Source organism: Scyliorhinus torazame, chromosome 2, assembly GCF_047496885.1.
Source record: "Scyliorhinus torazame isolate Kashiwa2021f chromosome 2, sScyTor2.1, whole genome shotgun sequence".
Taxonomy (NCBI): domain Eukaryota; kingdom Metazoa; phylum Chordata; class Chondrichthyes; order Carcharhiniformes; family Scyliorhinidae; genus Scyliorhinus; species Scyliorhinus torazame.
In genome coordinates this window covers 82,918,118-82,942,371 of record NC_092708.1, presented here as the reverse complement: position 1 = coordinate 82,942,371, position 24,254 = coordinate 82,918,118, and the positions used below count along the sequence as shown (strand labels likewise).

General features: G+C 46.0%; 1 protein-coding gene across 2 annotated transcripts in view; it reads right to left on the bottom strand.

Moving 5' to 3' along the window:
• Nucleotides 1–24,254, bottom strand: part of osbpl11 (oxysterol binding protein-like 11) — a 206,409-nt gene that overhangs the window by 66,740 nt on the left and 115,415 nt on the right. For both annotated transcript variants that reach the window (XM_072473183.1, XM_072473182.1), the window contains exons 8-10: nt 20,474–20,617; nt 6,712–7,204; nt 1,299–1,485 (exon numbers count right to left, since the gene is read on the bottom strand). In XM_072473183.1, the coding sequence (XP_072329284.1) occupies nt 1,299–1,485; nt 6,712–7,204; nt 20,474–20,617 (824 nt within the window). The remainder of the gene's footprint in view (nt 1–1,298; nt 1,486–6,711; nt 7,205–20,473; nt 20,618–24,254) is intronic.

Sequence of the window (24,254 nt, the reverse complement as noted above, 5' to 3'; positions counted from 1 at the left end):
TTCAGGAAGACAGTTCACCGATACCTTCTCAAGAGCAATTAGGGATGGGCAATGAATGTTGGCCTAGGCAGCGAAGCCTACAGCCCTTAAATGAATTAAAAACATAACGTTCTTGTCTTCAATACCTACACGTTGCTCTCACTAACAACCTCTGAAGAAAGAGGGTCAATTTTCATGTGTATTTGTGAAAAGCTTTATCGTTCCATCATGTTATTCCATCATATCCAATCTAACAGACTCCTGTCAGTCTGACATCAAGTTTTGAATTAATCAAAACATTTCCAACTCATCATGGCAAGGCCATGATTTTCAATAAATATTATTTCCTTGCCACGGACTTCATTGCTCTGCTTAGCAACCCATCCGATGCAGTGTTGATCTTCACACCTCAAATCCTATTGCCCAGTAGATCAATTATTCGGCCTCTTCAACAGAAGACACCTCCACTGGAACCCAGAACATCACCTCCAGGCTCACTCTTTTAAACATCCTGCTTACCAGTCTCCAATTATTCACCCTCCATAACTTATAATGCATATAAAATCCTGCTCACTTATCCTCCCTATTCTCGCTCACCTACACAGAGTTCCTAATCCCCAATTCGTAGAATTAAAAACACTAGTCTTCTTCTTTAAATCCTCCATACACTCCACATCTTTTTCTCGGCAAACTCCTTTTGCCGAGAAATCTCCTTGTATCGCCTTGTATCTCCTTTGGCCCTCCCACTCTGGCCTTCTGTGCAACCCCTAACATTCTGCCCTTGTCGCAGAGCCTGGGGGTTGTGGCTCTACTCTCTGAAAATCCATTTCAAAACTTCTGCTCTCGAACTCACTTTGGCTTTGTTTTATTAAAGCCCATATCTTCAGCCAAAAATTCTCCTCACTTTCCCCATTATAATTTGGCATCGGCTCCATCCTCTCTCAACCACATTGCGATGCTTTACTATGTTAAATGCAAACTGTTATTATTGCTGCAATCACAGAACAGAATAGATGTTACAGAAATTTTAAATATATTATCCCAAAATGTCTACAGAAGTTTTACAGATTGAAAGCAAAACATTTAATCTGCATTACTTTCAGTTATTGTCTGGAAAAAGTCTACACCATTTTCTGTATTGCATATTCCTGAGCATTCACGTGATAGCAGAAGATTTCTACTTTGCATTTCAATGTGTTTTTATCTGCTGTGCAATTTTCCTTACAATTACAAGAAAGCTTTTAAAGTTCTGTACATTTCTATTATGTGTCTATGTTACCATAAGATTATTTATGCACATCACTAGGGATTGACTGTACCTGTGAAGTTTGCCACCATAAAATGGCTTTGTGTGAAAAGTTATAGCTGCTGAGTAACCAGTCTTCGCACAGTTGACATTAACTTTTCCTCCGAGTTCCACCCAAGGAACTGTCAAAATGGAACGAGCATACGCACAAGGAAGGGTAAATGTGTACTCCTCTCCATGTTCCAAGAGACACAATAGACCTAAATGGCAAAAATATATTAATTTACAGCATTTTCATTGACATCATCTGAAAAGAATTGTTACAACAGTACATTTTGTTAGAGTAGATACCATATAATTAAATTCTGTCAATCGTCTGTAGCCTTAAATGCAAGTTCAAACCATTGCACATTAGCAGCTTGATCGTTATTAATTAACTTGTGTATTATCAATCTGAAAAGCAACCTATAAAAAGCATGTTGAGCATTTGGTCCAAATTGTTTTATACATTCATAGGGAAAGAGAGGACAACTATTTTTGGAACTATTATGTACACAAATTTCCATATATTGAGTTTAATGACCATCTAACTATTTTCATACAGGATAACATGAAAATTTGAAATGCATATGCCATAACAATAATTTCCAATGCAGTGTTTGGGGGGAAAAATTATTATTATTGAATAAACAGTTCTCCAATGTCTCCATAGGAGGGTGTATGCAGTGTGGTACAAAAAGTCATACAGGAAAGCCCCAGATTCACTCCCTGATCTATGGGGACCTTGTTGTTTATATTATTGTAACCAGTATGAGTCACTGTCTTGAGAAGGGCAAGAACATTCAAAGTACGAAGTACTGGATATTGACAGAATTAAAGTCAATTCCCTACCTTGAATGACATTCTTCATTCTTCAAAAGGATGCATCCTCCACATACTGCAGGATCAGCCCAGGTTGTCAACAGGGAAAATCACAAGGGCCCTTTAAGATAGTTTTGACATCATGTGATCTTCCCTTCTTGCGCCATATAAAGGCACCTCCCTGGGCTACTTTGTAGCTCTTAACCAGAGGGAGCAGAACAAAGAAATTGTAAACAAAGACATACATTTAGCTGTACATATGGACTTTAATACCCTTCAAGGAAATGGGAATGGAGGATTTGAATCAGCCGATCCTTGGTACGTGGAGGAAACTACTACAAAGAATGAAAGATAACCTCACTGGTAGATATTCATTCTAACACCCGCCACATACCATAGGAGCTTAACCCAGTAATGCTACATGGGGGGGGAGAATTCAGGTTTTCTAAATTAAAAGATCATCCTTAATTCCAGGCTAAGCCCAGCCAATTTTGGTAAATGGACTATTTTCAGATGCACTACTACAGATGCTGTCTAAGGCGGCTTTTTAAAGTATAAATATAGTTGGCTCAAAATATAGCACTAGTATTGGAATATCATTTCCTGAAAGATTTCCTGCCTGAAATTGGTAACAGGATAAAATTATAAGCTACAGTTAATCTTTGCTTAGAGATCCTCGTTCTCCATGATACAAAAAGCCCAGCTTTTCAAATTGACTTGGTTCTATCTACATAGAAAGAGGTCCATTTAGCATCCAAATATTCAAATCTACAACCAAGCCTATCTTTGTGGAGGCAATTAGAATAATATTACCATGTCTCTTACATATATAAAAGGGTGTTCTCCAAGATATCCACTCAGGCTAATAGAAATCAGCTTCAACATTATGTCCAGCAGGTAACTCAGAGCCAAAATTGCAATGCTTCATAATACTTTTGCAGCTGTTGGTCTTCAAATTTTCTTTTGTGTGCTTGTGTTTTTTCCTCTCTAACCCTAAACAACTACAATTCTTGAAAAACTGAAATACAGCTGCCAGTTCCTCACTGATAATTTCTCACCCAAGCAAACCTAACACGCAACTTCCCCCTCAAATAAGGTACACAGGCCCAATGCCACCATTTTGGGCTTTGTTCTGGACACAGATCTTGCAGCCTGTCAACCCTTGCCTCAGGTCCGACAGCCTCATGCCTTCCTTCTTAATTCAGGCTCATTTGTGGCACCACAACTTCACAAAACTCCAATATTTCCAAAAGCTGGGTTTGATAAATTGTCGGAATGGTAATTTCCACAAATCTAGGGAGGAGCTTTTATTTCGCTGACTGACTTATCTTAGGTAATGGTTCGTCACTGGGTTGTGACAGAAAATAAGTGGTGCCCTGCTCGTCAAAATGGCATAATTGCTGGATGGTTGGGGTGGCCTGTCAGGAGGTGGGGCTTTTTGAAACATTTTGCTTGAAGGACGTTGGCAGAAGTAATTACTGAATTCCTGATTCAGAAATTCAAAAGGGTCAAAGACATAGCTAAGGCCTTTAGGACATGGTGGTTTGTACCCCATAAGTAGTCATTAGTCTTGAAGTTCTCCTGGTGGCATTACTAATACACCAGCAGAACCCCACCCAAATCTATATGCAATGTATGCAGAAATGCATACAGACAAGATTTCTGATGGCCTTTGGCGAAAGAACTGCACCAGTGAGTGTGGTAGCAAATTACTATTGTTACAGTGATGTTCATAACACAGTTTGACAAACAGTAATATGGAATTTCTGTCCTTAGGGGATCCCTCCTCGAGCTTCAATTGCACCTGACGGACTGCAGCAGGATTGCTTGCTGTTGTAATATACACAATCTAAAGTGGCTTGTAAAACCTCTGTGTATACAGTTTACTTTGAACTGATGTGCTTATTGAGCCAGTTTAGGTTCCAGAACCTCCTAACAGTCTACAAGAAGAATGGGAAAGAAATGTCTGCAAAATTTGAAATAGTGGCACAACATCTAGGAATGTTCCAGTGCCCTAATATTTTGACTTCGGGGCATAATCATACCAATAACAATGCCTTAGCAGATGAATTAATTGGCAATTCAAGATAAGAGAGAGACTAGTGGAAAGAATCTCAGCACCAACCATAAACTAAAAGATGCTCAAGACCGACAGCATCCGAGCGATAATTGGAAAATACCTGATCATAATTTGCCTTGGTGCTCGCTGGTAATTAGCCATAGCAGAAAGTGGCAGAATCAAACAGCAAATGTGAAAAACAATGATCACACAATGCTGATTCTGGAAAGACAAACCTCTCGGGTATCACTGCGAAGTTACACCACCAAATCATATACACTGACTAGGTCAAGACTCAGAGTTGGCTCTTTTGGTGAATCCTCCCCCGAGACACCTTGCATCTGCACAGCTTGTCATGCAGTAAAGGCAGCAAACCCCAGGCACAATTGACAAACAGCCATGTTAGAGCAGGTTAAATGCCAACAAAGGCAAAATTCGTGAATCTCAACAGTAACTGTGAAATTCAGAGTGCTCAAATTTACGGCCTGAAGAAATTACCTTTTTTTTTTAAAACAAGAAAGATGGCAGTGCAATGCTGACTTGCTTTTTCAAGAAGTTACATAATATGAAAACTCTGAATGCAGCAATGATAGAAATTGTTCTGTTGGACAGTTGAGAATAGAACTGAACACCATCTTTGGGAGGCTCATTTACATAGCACAGTCACATGGGTAATGTTAAAACGTATCTTAAAGAGACTGGATCCTTGGGATTTTTCTCAATGACAACTTGGCTGATCCTACAGAATGCAAAGGATGTTGAAATGAAGGATATGGAAATGAAAACGAAAACTATGTGAATCTAATAAACTTGAAAGTACATAGCTCATAATAGCGGAATCAAAACTCTAATTCAAATATTTACATTTATATTAAGCAGATATATACACAACACGATAGAGATTCACCTTGAACACCTAAACAGGCAAAATACTGTACACTCTTCACCTTTGGTTGAGAAAACACAACATAAAATAAACCAGTTTAAGAAAAGTTACACGGTAATCAAAAAATTAAACCAAAACCACAAACTATAATAGCAAACCTCAAGTGTGCTAATCACCAACTAACTTTAAAATGAAACCATGACCGTCTCAAGTAATTTCCTGATATCCATTATCAAACGATCCAACGGTTTCATAAATCTTGTAAAGTTTGAAGATGAGAGTAGGGGAATAGTCACTAGTGACTTCCTGATATGGGGACAGAAGGCACAATGAATTGATTGACAATATCTGCATTTCCTAAGCCAGGGCAGCATTAAATCAGAAACATGTCAGACATTTTGATTCATCAGAGTATTGTCATATGATCTGTCAATTAATCCATAAAGCTCAATTGACAATCATTTTTCAGTTTCATTGCTAGTTATCTATGCTGATCAGAAATCTAACAATGCACACAAAAAATATTATGTTAAACTAAATTTATACAACTTATGAAACATATTAAACCATGTATCGCTTGTTCAGAAGTCAATCAAAAACTGTGACTTGGGTAATGCAACTCTAAGTAAGAAGTTGCCAGATTTCTCCCATTTATAGAAGGTTTAATTTAAAGCTTTTGGGGAGCATAACTGTTGTGCTCCAAATCAAGTTACAACACTATTTCCATGGACATATAATTAAAAGGAAGCCAAATATTTTGTTCTGGAAAGTAATAGTCCCAATGGACTCTCAAGACTACTTAAATAAATAAAATAGCTTTCTCTTTAGACCGTTGCAACAATGTTAATAATATTCCAAAGAGACTCAGCTGCTCCTGAACCATTCCCTAGGTGGCTCAATAAGTTATAGACAGCAGCTTGGACAGGAAATCTGCCACTGTCCACAAAAGAGAAACTGATTATCTGATAACACACCTCCTCACAATTTTGTTAATCGATTGTTGAAAATTCTTCCTAACAAAGAGAGAAAACTATTAGAAAAATCATGACCAGCCACATTGTTTCCTTGGGTTTCTCTGGCGAACTCATAGGTGCTAATCTACATTATACCACTCCTTGGAGCAAAATGTTCAGCGTGTAGCCACCAAGGATCATCATAGTGAGCCAACGCCAGCTTCTAATCAAATACTATATTGTATATATTCTGCTTATGACAAGCCCCTACACGCCACATTCAGGCACCTGTTCGGGTACACAGAGGGAGAATTCAGAATGTCCAATTCACCTAATAGCAAGTCTATCGGGACTGTGGGAGGAAACCGGAGCACACACGGGGAAAACGTGCAGCAGGCTCTGCAGACAGAGACAGTGACCCCAGCTGGGAATCGAACCCGTGACTCCAGTGCTTGTGAAGCCATAGTGCTAACCACTATGCTACCATGCTGCCCATATTGGTGTCATCTTCTAATACCACCCATGAACCTTAAACTAAAATTGAACTCTTAATTATGTATATTTTTTAAGTTCACAACCCAATTATTATGAATTTGTTCTTTCACAATTGGACCCAGTCTGGTCTTATTTCAATCCTGTGGATAGTAACTTTAATTAGATAACATACAGGTTTCCAATAATCACCTATTTCTCTCCTTCTTCAAATCAGAAGCAATTGCATCCTTACCTTCTCCAATCATTACAACTCCAATGGACATGCCCATAAACTTGCTTTTCGTCCATACATGTGTATTTGCACACATGTTTTTCTCTTCACACTCTACATAAAATCCAGAAACAGGTGGATGATGGGATACCTGCTCTGCCACAAATCTTAAATGATAGTCTGACTGGCCATTTCCCTCTGTCCCATCAGAACACTTTGTCTTCTGCTGACAACTCTGTGATGAGGTATTGGATGAAGTATCGTTCATTGTGTTTTTTGGTACATTCCATGAACAGTGAAATGTTTCACCAATAATTGGATTGTATGGTTTCTTAGCAATTGCTCCTTTGCGGCCTTCATGGAATGAGGTGAGGTAATACTCAACAAAGCTGATCATCCTCTCTTCAGGGGTAGCACCATCTGAGATAGCAATGAAGAGGTCTGGATGGGACATAAAATCTGCATACATCTCCAGCAATGAACGTTTTTCCAGTATGAAGGTTGGAAGAACCACCTGTGGTAGATACAGGAAAGTACATTTTAAATGCACCCTTATGTACCCTCAATCTAGTGAAGTTTCTCAAAATGATAATTAGCAAATAGGATGATTAGATGATTACAGGAGGATTAGGATAACCATTTGGCCCACCTTGACTCTGAACATTCTTTAGTGCCTTTGTTTGTTACATGAAGTCACGACTGGTCTCCCAAGGTGTGCACCTTGCAAGTAGACCTCCCAGGGAAGATTGGGTGAATGCTGCGCTCCATTTGGGGGGGGGGGGGGCGGGGGTCATCATGCTTGGGCATGCCCTGGCACTGCTGGTGCTCACAGTCGGCGGGGGGGGGGGGGGGCGGGGGAATTCAAGGTTGAACCAGTTCGCTTGCTCGCTGTTGGACAGCGTTTAAAAATGGTGCCCGATTCTCACGCTTTAAGTTGCTGGCAGGGCAAGCGAATCCCTGCCAATGTGTTAAACATTCAATATTTCAAAATAACTATATAACGGTTATATATAGCACGGTAGCACAGTGGTTAGCACAGTTGCTTCACAGCTCCAGGGTCCCAGGTTCGATTCCCTGATTGGGTCACTGCCTGTGCGGAGTCTGCACGTTCTCCCCGTGTCTGCGTGAGTTTCCTTCGGTTTCCTCCCAGTCCAAAGATGTGCAGGTTAGGTGGATTGGCCATGATAAATTCCCCTTGGTGTCCAAAAAGGTCAGGTGGGGTTACTGGGTTACGGGGATAGGGTGCTCTTTCCAAGAGCCGGTGCAGACTCGATGGCCTCCTTCTGCACTGTAAATTCTAGGTTCTATGATTTTGCAGTCTGGAGAGTTTTTATAGTGTTTCAAATGTGAAATAATAAATCCAGTTAATTATGTTTTTATTAACAATTTGCTTTCCATATGCATTTTTTCTTCCTGCTCCATCCTGAATCAATTAATTGATACAAAGTTCTCAATAAATATCCATATGTGCCTTCTCAAAGCAAATCAGCCAACAGAAAATTCAAAATCATTTAGCAAGTCAACGATGCTATCCCAACTTGCAAGCCTCAACAAATACATAATTAGCTTCTTCACTTGCATAGAGTTTGAAGTTCAAGGTATTGCTTTCTCCTGTGAGGCTACGTGGGAACAGGATAACATAACTCACTATGTTAATAAAAACCTACACAAACAACATAAATGAACATTTGGAGACCGAACCTGAATGTCAGTTTGAACTGTTTGAAGCTTCAGTGGATATAATTTTCATTCCTCTTGAAATGCAAGAGGAATGCATTTCTCTTGAACCTCATCCATATCCTCCAACAGATCAATGAGAATTCAGTTTCTTTTGCTTTAGAAAAAGATTTTTGTATATTTTGTAACTTTAACCAACAGCTGCTACATTAACTTTAAATGTTCTACCTTTTATCTTTTTTCACTTTGTGCCTTTTAGTTGACATCATTTCTGAACTTAATTGGGACTCTTTCGTGCCTCTTTACTGATGTTGGCAAGAAGCTTTGTTGTTCTTTAGCACCACAGAATAGGTTTCAACCCAACAATTCCTAAATCTCAGGATTGGAATATTGCTTTTAAAAAAATACTTTTTATTGAAAATTTTCATTTATGACAAACAAACATATAATTTGAGTACGCAATCGTATCTACGAATATAACAGATCTATAATAAAATACATATTTAATATGGGGAGAAGGCGAGTCGGATGCTGGCACATCAGCTCCGTAAGAGGATGGCAGCGAGGGAAATAGGCGGAATCAAAGATGGCAGGGGAACTACGGTGCGGAGTGCAGTGAAAGTGAATGAGGCTTTTAAGGCCTTTTACGAGGAGCTGTATAGGTCCCAGCACCCAGGGGGAAAAGAGGGGAGCGGCGATTCTTGGACCAATTGAGGTTCCCAAGGGTGGAGGAGCAGGATGTGGCTGATTTGGGGGCGCCAATTGGGGTGGAGGAGCTGGTTAAAGGACTGGGGAGCATGCAGGCAGGGAAGGCCCCGGGACCGGATGGGTTCCCGGTGGAGTTTTATTGTAAGTATGTAGACCTGTTAGCCCCGTTGCTGGTAAGGACCTTCAATGAAGGGAGGGGGGGACCCTGCCCCCGACAATGTCGGAGGCGACGATCTCTTTGATCTTGAAGCGGGATAAGGACCCACTGCAATGTGGGTCGTGTAGACCGATCTCGCTCCTTAACGTAGATGCTAAGTTGCTGGCAAAAATGTTGGCCATGAGGTTTGAGGACTGTGTCCCGGGGGTGATTCACGAGGACCAGACGGGATTCGTAAAGGGTAGGCAGTTAAATACTAATGTGCGAAGGCTCCTAAATGTGATAATGATGCCATCGGTGGAGGGAGAAGCGGAGATAGTGACAGCCATGGACGCGGAGAAGGCCTTTGATCGGATAGAGTGGGAGTATCTCTGGGATGTGTTGAGGAGGTTTGGGTTCGGGGGAGGGTTATTAGTTGGGTTAAGCTCCTGTATAAAGCCCCGGTGGCGAGTGTGGTCACGAACCGGCGGAGGTCGGAGTATTTCCGGCTGTATCGAGGGACGAGGCAGGGGTGCCCCCTGTCCCCTCTGCTGTTCGCATTAGCAATTGAACCTTTGGCCGTGGCGTTAAGGGAGTCGGGGAAATGGAAGGGGGTGGTTCGAGGGGGAGAGGAACATCAAGTGTCGCTGTACGCAGACGACCTGTTGCTGTACGTGACGGATCCAGTGGAGGGGATGGTTGAGGTAATGCAGATCCTACGGGCGTTTGGAGACTTTTCGGGCTATAAGCTCAATGTGGGAAAGAGTGAGCTCTTTGTGATCCATCCGGGGGACCAGGGAAGAGGGATAGACGACCTAACGTTGAGGAGGGCGGAAAGGAGCTTTTGATACTTGGGGATTCAGGTAGCTGGGAGCTGGGGGGCACTGCACAAACTTAATTTGACGCGGCTGGTGGAACAGATGGAGGAGGATTTTAAAAGGTGGGACATGTTGCCACTCTCGCTGGCGGGTAGGGTACAGTCGGTTAAAATGGTGGTCCTCCCGAGGTTTCTTTTTGTATTCCAATGCCTCCCAATTGTGATTACCAAGGCCTTCTTTAAGAGGGTAAGCAGGAGCATTATGGGATTTGTGTGGGCGAGTAAGACCCCGAGGGTAAGGAGGGGGTTCCTGGAGCATAGCAGAGGTAGAGGAGGGTTGGCGCTGCGGAATTTGGGTGGTTACTATTGGGCAGCCAACGTGGCAATGATCCGTAAGTGGGTGATGGAGGGAGAGGGGGCGGCGTGGAAGAGGATGGAGATGGCATCCTGCAAAGGAACGAGCCTGGGGGCGCTGGTGACGACACCGCTGCCGATCTCGCCGACAAGGTACACCACGAGCCCGGTGGTGGCGGCAACGCTAAAGATCTGGGGGCAGTGGAGACGACACAGGGGTGCGACGGGAGCCTCGGTGTGGTCCCCGATCAGAGACAACCATCGGTTTGTCCCAGGAAGGATGGACGGGGGGGTTTCAGAGCTGGCATCGGGCAGGGATTAGAAGAATGGGGGACCTGTTCATTGACGGGACGTTTGCGAGCTTGGGGGCGCTGGAGGAGAAGTTTGGGTTACCCCCGGGAAACGCTTTCAGGTACATGCAAGTGAGGGCGTTTGTGAGGGGGCAGGTGAGGGAATTTCCGCTACTCCCGGCTCAGGGGATTCAAGATAGAGTGATTTCGGGCGTATGGGTCGGAGAGGGCAAGGTGTCAGCGATATATCAGGAGATGAAAGAAGAGGAGGCGGCTTTGGTAGAGGAGCTGAAGGGTAAATGGGAGGAGGAGTTGGGGGAGGAGATTGAGGAGGGGCTATGGGCTGATGCCCTAAGTAGGGTTAATTCCTCTTCCTCGTGTGCCAGGCTTAGCCTGATACAATTTAAGGTGGTTCATAGAGCGCATATGACAGGGGCGAGGCTGAGTAGGTTCTTTGGGGTGGAGGACAGATGTGGGAGGTGCTCAGGAAGTCCGGCGAACCACGTCCATATGTTTTGGTCATGCCCGGCACTGGAGGGGTTCTTGGGGGGGGGAGTTGCGGGAACAGTATCTAAGGTGGTGAAAGTCCGGGTCAAGCCAAGCTGGGGGCCAGCACAATTTGGAGTAGTGGACGAGCTATTTTTAAAAAAAATACATATTTGAACTGAACATACAAGTAATGTGATTAGAATGTACACTTGTGATAGACATAGTAACAATGTGATCAGTTTTCGTTTACGACGGATGTCAACAAATTATTCTGTTGTAACCTGGGGGGGGGGGGGGTCGGGTCGTCCTAGCGTACAGTTCCACAGGACGAGGCAAACCAAAGGTGTTAAAAGGCTGGCCTGGAGGCCTGGCACTCTTTAAGGACCCATGTGTTGCTGTAGTACTACTTGTGGGCATCCACGCCCATGGTGTAGTGCAAACATTTTGCTTTCCCCAAATTATGCATGCTACACCCCTCCCCTCCAGTCTGGTTATTCCATCCTCATTCCCCTACCCTCCCCTACCCTCCTCCTCCCATGTTCCCTCATTAGCTTCTGGTCACGAACAGGTCTTGGTAGATGTTGGTGAACTATTTCCACTTGCAGTGGAACCCTTCCTCCGACCCCCAGATTTTTTTGAGCCTCAGGAATCCCGCTAGGTCGGACAGCCAGACAGTCTGCAAACTTGGGTGGTGCTGCCAATCTCTGTCCGAACAGGAGTCTCTGCTGGGCAAACAGGGAAGTGAAAGCCAGGGCGTCAGCTCCCTTCCGCACAGACTTCTGGCTGCTCCGGCACCCCGAAGACTGCCACTAAAGGGTCTTGCTCCATCTTCACCCCATGACTTTGGACATGGCTTTGAAAAAGGTGGTCCAGAACCCGTTCAGCTTGGGACAGGACCTGAATACTAGAGTGGTTGGCTTGACCCCCTTGACACCGTTCGCATTAGTCTTCCACTTCCGGGGAAAACTCGCTCCTGCGTATCCTTGTCAGGTACGCTCTGTGCACCACTTTTAGCTGTGTTAGATTCAGCCCCGCGCATGAAGAGGTGAAGTTCACCCTGTGCAGTGCTACGCTCCAGAGACCTCCCCTATCTCAATACCCAGTTTCTCTTCCCATTTTTCTCTTGTCTCGTCTAGTGGGGCCTTACCTCCTCTAACAACTGCCCATATATATCTGCACATGTACTGTCCTCTAATTTGTCCTGTGCTAACAACCCGTCCACTGGGTGTGCCTGGGTAGCTGGGGGAACATTGCGGCCTCCTTGCTGAGGAAGTCTCGTAGTTGCAGGTACTGGAGGTCATTCCCATTCGGCAGCTGGAGTTTCTTCGTTAGTTCCCCCAGGGTTGCTACTGCACCGTCTACATAGGGGCCGCTTACTGTTAGCACCCCATCGTCCTTCTCCCCCGCCGTGTTGGGTCTCTGTCTTTCTTTGGAATCAATGGGATTGAGACCTGTGCGAGGGTGGGTGGTAGGGCCCCCCTCGACAGTGAGTCATTGAACATCTCCTGCAGGCGTGGGCCAGTGCTGCTGCAAATCTTTTATAAAAGCCCATTGGGAACCGGTCCGGTCCCGGTGCCTTCACCGATTGCATGGATTTGATGGATTCTATGATCTCGCCCAGACCCAGCGGTGCTTCTCTTTTCTTTTTCACTTTCCCTCGCCTCACAGCCGGGATGTCCACCCATTCATGAACTGCTTCATCTTCGAGTGCCCCACCTGGACTTTCCTTACCCTCAGTTGGTCCTTCTCTCTTAACTAAATCTCCTGAAGGAAGACTATGTCGGTCCTCAGGTTTTTTTAGATGGGCAAAGACTCTGGATCTTTTCACTGGTCCGTTCAGTCCCCTCATGTTCCAGGTGACTTCCCTGACCGGGGGAGGGGGGGGGGGGCTCCTCCCCACTCCTCTGGGGTCAGCCATACTTGCCTCATGGGCATGCCCAAGTTAACCTTTGTGCTACTCCACGCTTTTCTCCCTACCAGGCACTCCCTCCCTCTTGGGAGTCTGTTGTGGGTCCCCTTCTTTTTACTTCCGTGATAGTGTGGTGGCTCTCCCCTGGAAAACTGTGCCTTATGGTCCTAACCCGTACGAGTCTCCCTCCCCAATCTCCCGCCCTCGGAACCTTGCCCCAGATGAACTGGTGGCCATACTCCCGCCAAGTACAGTTAACCCCCCCCCACCCACCCCAGTTTGAAGTCTATACTTATGTGGCTTCCCGCATTATTTCCTCCCGAGTCCGTTCTTCTGCACAAACATATTTGCTTCTCCGAAGTGTTGAAGTAGTGTTTCCTGTTGCAGACCCATAGTCTTGTCGGGTATAACATGCCGAATTGCACCTTGGCCCTGTTAAACTCTGCCCGGCGCTTGGCCAGGTCGGTCCCAATGTCCTGGTAAATGCGGATGGTGAGTCCTTCCCACTTACATGACGTGTTCCTTGCCCACCTCAGGACCCATCCTTACCTTGGTATTTGTGGAAACTTGGCAATTATTGCACGTGATGGTTTCCCTGACTTTGTATTTTGGCGGAGCGATCTGTGGGCCCGGTCTATTTCTGGGGGTTTAGTGAAGCCCTCTTCCCCAATCAGTTGACCGAGCATCTTCCAGATAAATTCCGTTGGACTCTTACCCTCTGGTAACCCGATGATCCGCAGGTTCCGTCATCAGGACCTGGTCTATTGGTCATCCACCTTCTCCCTTAGCATCTTCTCCGTCGCTACCAACCCTGTGACCTTGGCTTCGAGCAAAGTGATCTGCTAGTCTTGGTCGGTGGCCACTTTCTCCAGCTATCAAACTGTCGCTTCTTGGTCCTCAAGTCTTCGCTCCACCATGTCTGTTGCTCCTTTTATGGGGGCCAGCGCAGCCTCTGTTGCCGGCTTCATTGCAAACATGTGATCTTCTTTTGCCACCACTCTGCGCCTTTGGAACTCTGGATATAAACTCCATCAGTTTCTCCATCAACGCCGAGTTTGGCGTTGGCAACCTTGCTCGGTCTGCCATGTTCGGGTTTGCTGCGTCACTTGGGTCCCCCTGTTGTGGGGTTGGGGTCTTTCATTCTTTGCTTTTATCTCAATCGTGCGGGTTACAGCTGGGATTCAGCTGGTCCACTTTTCTGTATTTCTGGTGCCATTTGAAGAGTTAAAAAGATCCAACGATAAATTTCTAGCAAAAGAGTTCAGAAGACCACTCAGCTCATGGCTACCATCAGAAGTCCAGAATATTGCTTTTCACACCTCGGTGATTAACTTCTGAACAAATCTCTCTGTAGGGCGAAGATGTGCACGGGGCAGCTCCCGTGAACGGACTAAACTTTCAGCGGATTTCTTTTGTTCGTTTAGTGTGGGAAGGGGGGGGGGGGTCTTTTTTCTTTTTGTGTTTTTTTTTCAATATATAAAAAGAAAGAACCCACGCAGCGCTCATCCGAAGGTACGAGCAGGGGAAAAAAACGGACCGACGGTAAGCTGAGGCCCGTGGGAGGAAAAAATAAGTGCGCGAGAGGAGCTGGAGCCGGAGGGCGCTCCCCAACACACGGCAGCAGAACGCGGGGCAGGACGAGCGGCAGCACGAACCAAAGTGGGGACCGAGCCAGCAGCAACGACCAAACCACCAGAAATGAGCACACCGCCGCTGCGCCCAAAGCCCAGGGTAAGGGACCACCTGAGGGCAGTTATAGCTAAACTGCACCAGTACCAAGACAGGGAAACAATCCTGCTCTGGGCAAGGCAAAATGTGAAGGACACTTCGTTAGAAAATACAAGGATATTGGGGCTGACCTCGCCAGGAGACGGGCTGAATTCAATAGAGCGAAAGCAGCTCTTCACAAGAACGAAGTGCGTTTTGGTATGCTGTACTCAGCGAAACCCTGGTTCACATACCAAGAGAGTATTTCTTCACAGTCCCCGCCGAAGCAAACAAGTTTATCGAGGATCACGGGGTGGAAAACCAACAGCTAGGGTAGAAATAAGGGGCCCCGGCAAGGGGCAACAACACACCGACGGGGGCGGGGGGCAACGCCAGGCCCCCCCCCCCCCCCCCCCCCCCCCCCCCCCGGCGAGTCCACCCTGAACAAAAAGCAAACCACTGTCCGAGGGACCGCTTCAGGTGGGAGACCAGGCCCCAGCACGAGGGAACGAGAGTAGCGGAGAAGGGAGAACAAGCGAGAGGAGCGCAGGGTAGGATGGGGGAAGAGCGGGCAGAAAACCGCAGAGGCCGGGCAAGGGAGAAGTGAGGCAGTAACTCCCGAGAGGGGGGACACCGCACTAGCAGGAAAGCTAGTGCTGGGGCATGCAACAACGCAGGGCCGCAGCGCAGACCCAACAGGGGGGAAATGTAGCCATGTAAAATGGCTGACTCCCGATTAGATGGTCAAACCCCGATTTAAAATGGCGAACGGAAGAGGCTGATGGGAAAATCAGCCAACAGGACTCAAACAGACAGCTGCAGGTAAAACAGTGTATTCGCCTCTGGAGAAGCCAGACCAAACCGATACCTGCAGCCATCAACATCACAACACCCCAGCCATCTACATATTAATCAGCCATCCCCGGGAACAATTGCTACAAATTAGTAACACAAAGCCGACCCAGACCTTTCGGCACCAGCAGGAGCTGACACAAAGAAAGGTAAACGACCACCCCTCGATCAAGGAATCGCTCCAGTATTGGAGAATATCGAACCAAGTGATTGGGACCAAGACCAATCACTTGGAACCAGGTACAAGGTCCCCCCCGAGAGGCGGGAAGGCCCTGGGGACTATAAGAATAGGGGCCAAGTTCAACTCGACCCTTCTTCTCCTCTCCACACCCTTCGAGGCCCTTGCTGAAAGAGAACGCAAGTTTTACTCCAACGATCGCTACCAGATAGACACTCCTGACTATCGACCTGTACCAGCTTTTGAATCCCGCAGGCTCAGAACCCATTCGAAAGGCCAGTCGTTTCCCTGACCTGGCGGGCCATTTCCAAAGTTAAGTATTGGCCTGTTAGTGGTAGGTAGTAGTTTAGAAGTAGAATTAATGTATAAGTATTAATTGCTGTATATAAAAAATGAGCGTTGATTTAACTCTTACTAAGCAGTGTGTTGGATTATTAATCATTACTCGGACTTGAACCACGTGGCGGTATCAGAAAGATACCTGGCGACTCAAGAGCAAAGGTGACAGAATTAGAGCAAATAAACTAAGGCTAAAACGAGCAACAGAAAACGGCAGGCAGGCGGGGGTTTGGGGGGGGGGGGGACCACTCAACAGAGGCGGGAGAGCAAACGGGGAAAGGAGGGGTATACAGGAGAGGGGGGAAAAGGGGGGGGGGGGGGGAGAGAAAGGAAATGACCGGGGGGGGTGACGGACGACGACAGGGAAGGAGAGACAAACAAGGCTAGAAAAGGAATAGCAATAGTGCTACAAAGTGCCACAACCAAGGGCTCGGAACAAGGAATTGCTGCAAGCATCCACCCAGTACGGTCTCTGGGAGAAGGGAGACCCCAGAGTGCAGGGGGCTACCCGCGGGGCGGACGCACAGTGGCCAGCCATGTCGTGTGCCCCCTGGACAAAGGGAAACCTCGGAGCGCAGAGGCCCGACCGCATGGAGAGAGCAGTGACAGCGGCCATCCTGGACGGCCCCCTAACAAAAGGGAAACCCTGGAGGGCACGGGCGCGTCCACCAGGTAAGTATGGTTAATCCCACAGGAGCGAGCGGACAGAAGCCCCCCCACCAGGATAGTCACCTGGAATGCAAGGGGACTCAACGGCCCAGTGAAAAGATCCAGAGTCTTCACCCACCTAAGAAATATGAAGGCCAACATAGTCTTCCTCCAAGAGACACACCTGAGGGAGCAGGACCAACTGCGGGTAAGAAAAGGCTGGGTGGGACAAACCTACCATTCCTGCTATGGGACAAGGGCCAGGGGGGTGGCAATTCTGATCAGCAAAAGGATGATGTTTAGGGCGACAAAGACAGTTACGGACCCGGGGGACGGTATGTCATCGTCAGCGGGGCCCTGGATGGGGCACTGGTGGTACTAGTTAACATGTACGCGCCCAACTGGGACGACACGAGCTTCATCAAGGAGGCCATGGCAGAAATCCCTGACATAGCGACGCACCAACTAATCATGGGGGGGGGGGGGACGTCAACTGTGAACAGGACCCAATGACTGACAAATCAAACCCCAAAACGGGGAAAACCTCAAGCATGACAAGGGAACTCAAGTCACTTTATGGAACAGATGGGAGCGGTGGACCCCTGGAGGTTCACCCACCCAGGGGAGAAGGAGTTCTTCTTCTCCCCAGTACGCAACGTATACACCAGAATTGACTTCTTTGTGGTGGGGAAACGGTGCTTCCGGGGATGGACAAAGTGGAATACTCAGCAATTCGGATATCAGGCCACGCTCCACATTACATGGACGTGAGGCTGGAGACGGGCAGGGCCCAACGCCCCACATGGAGGTTGGACATTGCCCTACTAGCTGACAAGGCCTTCAACGAAAATATATCGCGGGTCATAGCAGAGTACACGGAAAACAACCAGAACGGGGAGGTCTCACCCTCCACGTTCTGAGAAGCGCTAAAGGCCGTACTAAGAGGGGAAATCATCGCTTTCAAAGCGCAAAGAGTTGGGAGGAAAGGGCGGCTGGGCAGCAGCTGGTCGACTCCATACTATAGGTAGACAGTAAATACCCCGACGGCAGAGCTCCTGGAGGAGAGGAAAGAGTTACAAAGGAACTTTGATCTGCTCTCCACCAGGAAAGCAGTACACCAACTCCGCCAGGCACATGGGACCCTATACGAACACGGAGGCAAAGCCAGCCACCTGTTGGCACACCAGCTGAGAAAGCAGGAAGCCACCAGAGAAACTGCACAAATCAGGGATACTAGAGGCACATTTGAAACAGAACCAGAAAAGATCAATAAAACCTTCAAGGCCTTTTACCAAGGGCTGTACACCTCAGAGCCCCCAACGGGGAGTCCAGGATGAAACAGTTCCTTGATGGACTGGACATACCAGTCGTGGGGGAGGGCAGAAAACGGGACCTGGAAGCACCACTAGCACTGAGAGATCATGGACAGCATTAGCTCTGGTGCATAATACCTTACCAGTTACTTTATTTGATTTTTTATTTCTTTCTTATTACTACTTTTTTTTGGTGATATGTTTGTGTGTGTCCTTCTCTCTCTCTCTCTCTCTCTATATATATATATATATATATCGTATCCTGTGTACATAATGGCAAATATACTTTGTTCAAAAACCTAATGTACATTCATTAAGTGGTCAAACAGGTTGATTATAAGCCTGCAAATCCTTCCAATATGCCCAATGGTAGGCGGTAAGAGTGGGAGCTTTTCCTCGTCAGCCTTACAGCAGAAGGTGCGTCAAACCACCTCAGAACATTCCAAACAAGCTTGGGCCAAGTCCATGGTTGCCAACACTGTCTTAAGAGCATGGTACCGGAGGAGAAGGAGGATAACTGTCAGTACTCCTGAATGGTTCTTGCCAGCTCCAAGATACCACCCGATGTGTTCCAACCTTTCTATATCCACCTGGATTGAAATGAAACTTATTTCATCATCTCCTATTATGAGCGTGTATAAACAGAACTCCTCTCATTCCTTAGTTTTTCTTTGATCCTACAATTCTCAGACTTTTGAAATTCAGGCTTTTGTTTATCTAGTTCAGCGTGATTCAATAAGTGGCATCTCCAGCTTGCTGCTTTCCTCTCACTTTCCGACCCTCCCAAGCACAGCCTCGCTCATTCCCTCACTTGCTTCCATCCTCTTGCCACACCTCTTCTGAGCCATTGCAGTGTGGATTTGGGAGAGGGAAGCAGTGAGCCGAGAAGGTGTTCCGCAAGGAGAAGGGCTAAAGGGTCAGGGTGGATAGAGGCAAGCAGCAAGTCAAGTGAGGTGGCAAGTCAGGAGAAATGCAAAACACAGGCAGAGGCAGGAAAAAGTTACGTTGAAACAGTTAGCAACTGGATTTTTGGGCCAGTTAGGTTCAAGGCAGCCAACAGGTTTTTCAACATAAATATTAGAGGGCAGGAACGTAACTCACCTGTATTACATGTTTTATGGAAGGTGATTTTCATTTACCATATTTTTGTTTAGCATGCCATTTTTTAGGAACACATTAACAGTTCCAAACAAAGGATAGCTGGATGGAGAGCTTATGCTCAATGTATATTGAGTTTGGTTAGTTCACACTTGCCGTTTTTGTGTTTTGCACCTCAAGACACCTTTTTGAAGAAATAAATTACAATGATTCAGTAAGTAGTCTTTCAAATTCTACTTGTGGCCTGATTAAGATTTTCCAATATGCCAGTTGATTGAGCCTCACTCTTTTTCTAGTGAATACCACTGATCTAGTCACTGTCTACTAATTCTTCTCGTCAAATGTTCTCAACCTTGCTCATTTGAGTTTCATCACCTTGGCTTCCTGATTTGTTTTACACCCTCTAATCTTGAGTTTGTAAATAAATTATATGTTTGCAGAAAGCCTTTTAGTGTAATTGAATTCTTTGATTCTGGACTCAATCATTGGTACAGTAGTTAATTAATTAACAGCCATTAATTCACAGATAAATAAGCCAGGTAATTTTGATCTTTAAATTGGAAGCACAATAATTATGCTGTTACGCTCAGAAAGCTCTCTCAGCCATTAATATTTTCTCTAGCTATTAATATGTCATCAGGTTCTTAAATACTTCTTGTGATCAGAACATCGAACACACTCAGTGGGAATGCAAATAAACTGCAAATAAACCTTTTCATAGGAAACTAAAGCAAGAAAAACAGATGCAATTGGGAACTTTGTACCTTTTAAAAGGAAATACATATTCCCAAGAATTTTTTAAAATGTTGCAGAGTAGTAACAATCACACCCAAAAATATTGATACTTAATGATATACATGAAATAAAAGAAAAAAGTATTGTGTAATGTATAAATCATTATAAATTAATACAATATCACTGGATGTCTCAAAGTGCTTTACAGCCAATAAAGTATTACAAATATTAATATGTTAATATTACAAATGGTTATACTTGGGCGGCATGGTGGCATAGTGGTTAGCACTGCCACCTCATGGTGCGGCCAAGGACACAGGTTGGATCCTGGCCCCGGGTCACTGTCCGTGTGGAATTTGCACATTCTCCCTGTGTTTTCATGGGTCTCACCCCCACAACCCAAAGATGTGCAGAGTAGATGGATTGGCCACACTAAATTGCCCCTTAATTAGAAAAAGAATTTGGTACTCTTTTCAAAAAAAACCCCAATGGTTATGCTTACCATACTTCAAGTTCTTATACTATGCACTTACTCGTGTCAAATCCATACCGAGCTTCAGCTGAGACAGTAAGTGCAATATTACACTACGCTGCTCTTCTACAACTCCAACATCATCCTCCTCATGGTTCTCAAAGGTGTCTTCTGTCTCATCATCTGGATTTATTTTCTCAGGCTCCTAAAGACAAAATTATGTTGGTGAACATGGTTAACAGCATCACCTGTTTTTCTAGTTTGATTCTGAATATATCCTTTAGTGGTCTCGTGCACAGTTTTCATACACCAGTATGAATAAGTTATCAAAGAAAGCAGTGTTTGAGCTTCTGTAGCTTGAATGACAGGCTCTGGGAGTTAAGTCCAATTATAGAACTTCATCTAGAAGTCTATTTTTTTTTAAAATTGCATTTATAATCTAGTATGCCATGATTACAGCACAACGCAGTGTGATCATGGATTTTCATAAGAACATAAGAAATAGGAGCAACGTTCTATTCCACAAAGCCAGCGGGTGAAGGATGGTACAATATTTACTCAGTCTTACACTTATCTACAAAGTGAAACATTACAAGCATAGACCTTCTAACTCAACCACCCTAGTTTCAGCAAGTCTCTCTTTACATGTTGAAATGAAACCCCAATTAAATGGCCGTTCTGCATATAATTAAACAAAATTTACATACAATTAACAGCAAGATAAGACCATTTGATTTTCTGAGCCTTCTTCGCCATTCAGTAAGATCGTAACTGATCTACTGCAACTTTGCAGACCCGCACCAGTCACATATCCCGCAATTCCTTTAGTATTCAACGTTCTACCAATTTCAGTCTTGAGCATCCAAAGCCATCAGAGCTAAAAAAATTCAAAAGGTTCAAAAACCTTTGTGTAAAGACATTTCTCCTCGTCTCAGTCCTAAATGGTCAATCCCATATTCCGAGACACCTTGCTCTAGACTCCCCAAGCATGGCAAACATCCTCTCATCATCTACCCTGAAGAATTTTATGTTTGAATGAGATCACTTCTCATTCTCCTAAATTCGAGGGAGTATAGGCCTAATCTTCTCAATCTCTCTTCACAGGACAAACCACCATTCCAAGAATCAGTCCAGTGATTGCACTCCCTCGATGTCAAGTACACAGCACTCCAGGTCTCACCAAGGCAGTGTATAATTGCAGCAAGTCTTCTTTAATCGAACACTCCAAATAATTTGTAATAAAGGCTAACAGACCATTTGGTTGCCTAATAACTTGCTGTACCTGCATGTTTATTTATCATTGCCCGTGTGGAGTTTGCACATTCTCCAAGTGTCTGCGTGGGTCTCACACCCCCACAACCCAAAGATGTGCAGGCAGGTGGATTGGCGATGATAAATTGCCCCTTAACTGGAAAAAAAAGAATTGGGCACTTCAATTTATAACAAAAAAACTTTTGTCATTTATGTACAAAGAAACCCAGGTCCCTCGGGATATCAACATTTCCTACTCGCTCACCAAAAAATATTCATTTTCTACTTTTTCGTCCTGAAGTGGATTGTTCAAACTTTCCCACACGAGGGTACATCTGTCATGTTTTTGCCCACTCATTTAACTGGTCTACATTTATTTGCAGCCTCTTTGCACCCTCCCTACAGCCTACTTTCCTGACAAACTTTGTGGCATCAGAAAATTTATAGCCCCGCCCCCATCCCTGGGTAAATCGTATTCAGGAGACCACAGGAACTCGATGCTGTAGCTCCCGGGACCTCAAGCCACGTTATAACACCTCCCCTCCTCCACCAAACAGTTCAACGAGTTATCCATTTTGACAGGAGGGCCTTTGCCCTCTTTACCAAGGGCAGATCATCTGGCATCCGCCCCTCCACGCTCACAGGTGTGCAACAACCTGGGGAGCATCACTTCCTAGTCGAACGTCTAACAGTTCCTCAGCCTCCTGTTCAGTGGTCACCCCCGGACCTGCGTCGGTTTCTGTGGGCAAAACCTCCATCTCCAACTCCTGGTTCGACTGGTTGACCTCCCACATTTCAGAGTCCACCTGGCTGGGTACCACGGGCAACTAATCCGGAGGGAGGGGCACCACAGGGCACGGGATCCATGGTCAGTCCTCAGGTACCTGTTCCACCCGGCTCCGGAGATGGTCCACCTGCCGATTAGAGTACTTCCCTTGCACCCGCACCATATACAAGACTGGCACGGACCGTTTTATGATCATTCCTGGAATCCATAACGCCCCAGCAGTAAAAATCAGGACATAAACGGAGTTACCAGCAGTGCATTCTCTCACAGGCCTGTTCGTACTGGTCACGCATCCCAGCTGATGTCCGGCGAAATGAGGTTGAATCGCATGCACAAGTGACGGCTTATCAAAAGCTCCGTGGGTGTCACCCCAGTGGTAGCGTGCGGTGTGGTCCTATAGTAGAACAGGAAACGGGAGAGATGAGTTTCTGGTGAGCCCGAGGTCTGTTTTTCCATCCCAGGTTTGAATGTCTGTATGGCATATTCTGTCAACTCATTTGAGGAAGGGTGATAAGGTGTGGCGTGGACATGGCAGACTCCATTTTGCTTCAAAAACCCGCAAACTCCCAACTAGTAAATACGGTGCCATTGTCCAGCACGCATATCTCCGGGTGTCCGGGAGCATTAAAAGTCTGCCTGAGCCACTCTGTGGTGGCACGTCATCTGGTGTACATCTTGCCATTTAGAATGGGTGCCTACTATGAGTAGGAACATTGCCCCTGGAAAGGCCACGTAAATTCCACATGCAGGCAGGACCATGACTGGCCCGGCCATTCCCATGGGTGAAGTGGAGCTGCCGGAGGGAGTTTCTGGTGCTCCTGTCACCGGGTACTCTGCTTTGCCAACCTCTCGATATCCGCGGTGATGCCGGGCCACCATATGCAACTTTTTTGTTTTCATTTTGGAGACTCCTATGTGTTCGCTATGGAGGTCCTGTATAAAGTTCAAGGATGAGCACTCGGGAACCCCACAGCAGGATGCCGTCCACCACGTTGAGTTCTGCCACTTTGTGGTAAACTCCCTCAGGTCCTCCGGGAGTGCACGATGCTGGGTCCCGTACAGCACGATGTGGCAGACCCTGGCTAACAGCTGGCCCATCTGCGTCCAAGCCTTTACTTTTTCTTTTAAATTTAGAGTACCCAATTCATTTTTTCCAATTAAGGGGGAATTTAGCGTGGCCAATCCACCTACCCTGCATAGCTTTGGTTTGTGAGGGTGAAACTCACGCAAACGTGGGGAGAATGTGCAAACTCCACACGGACAGTGATCCAGAGCCGGGATCGAACCTGGGACCTCGGCACCATGAGACAGCAGTGCTAACCACTGCGCCACCGTGCTGCACACAAGTCTTTACTTGGGCCATCGTTACAGGTAACGAGTCCATGAAATGTAAGGTAGCGACTCCCTTTACTGATGCCGCCAGCGTTGGTGTGCTGGTGGGTAGCGGGAGGCAGCTGAGAGCGTCTGTGTGGGGGATCCAAAATATACATGTACACCGCCAGGAGAACCCCAACTCTAAATGCGGGAGGACGCCACCGGGGGAATTGCCTTGTCCTCTTTGAATAACTCCAAGAGGGGTTTATGATCAATATGTGCCGTAGACATACTGATGGAATCATTTAACGTCAAACATCAACAGCAATCTATTTGGGTGTAATTTCGCTCCGCCACCAAGTGTATGAAGTGAACGCAATGGATCGCTCGGTACCATCGTCCATTCTGTGTGCCAGGCAGCCCCAATTCCGTAGGGCAAGGCATACATGGGAGAAACTAGGACTTTGACAGGTAAAAGTGAGTCAGCAAG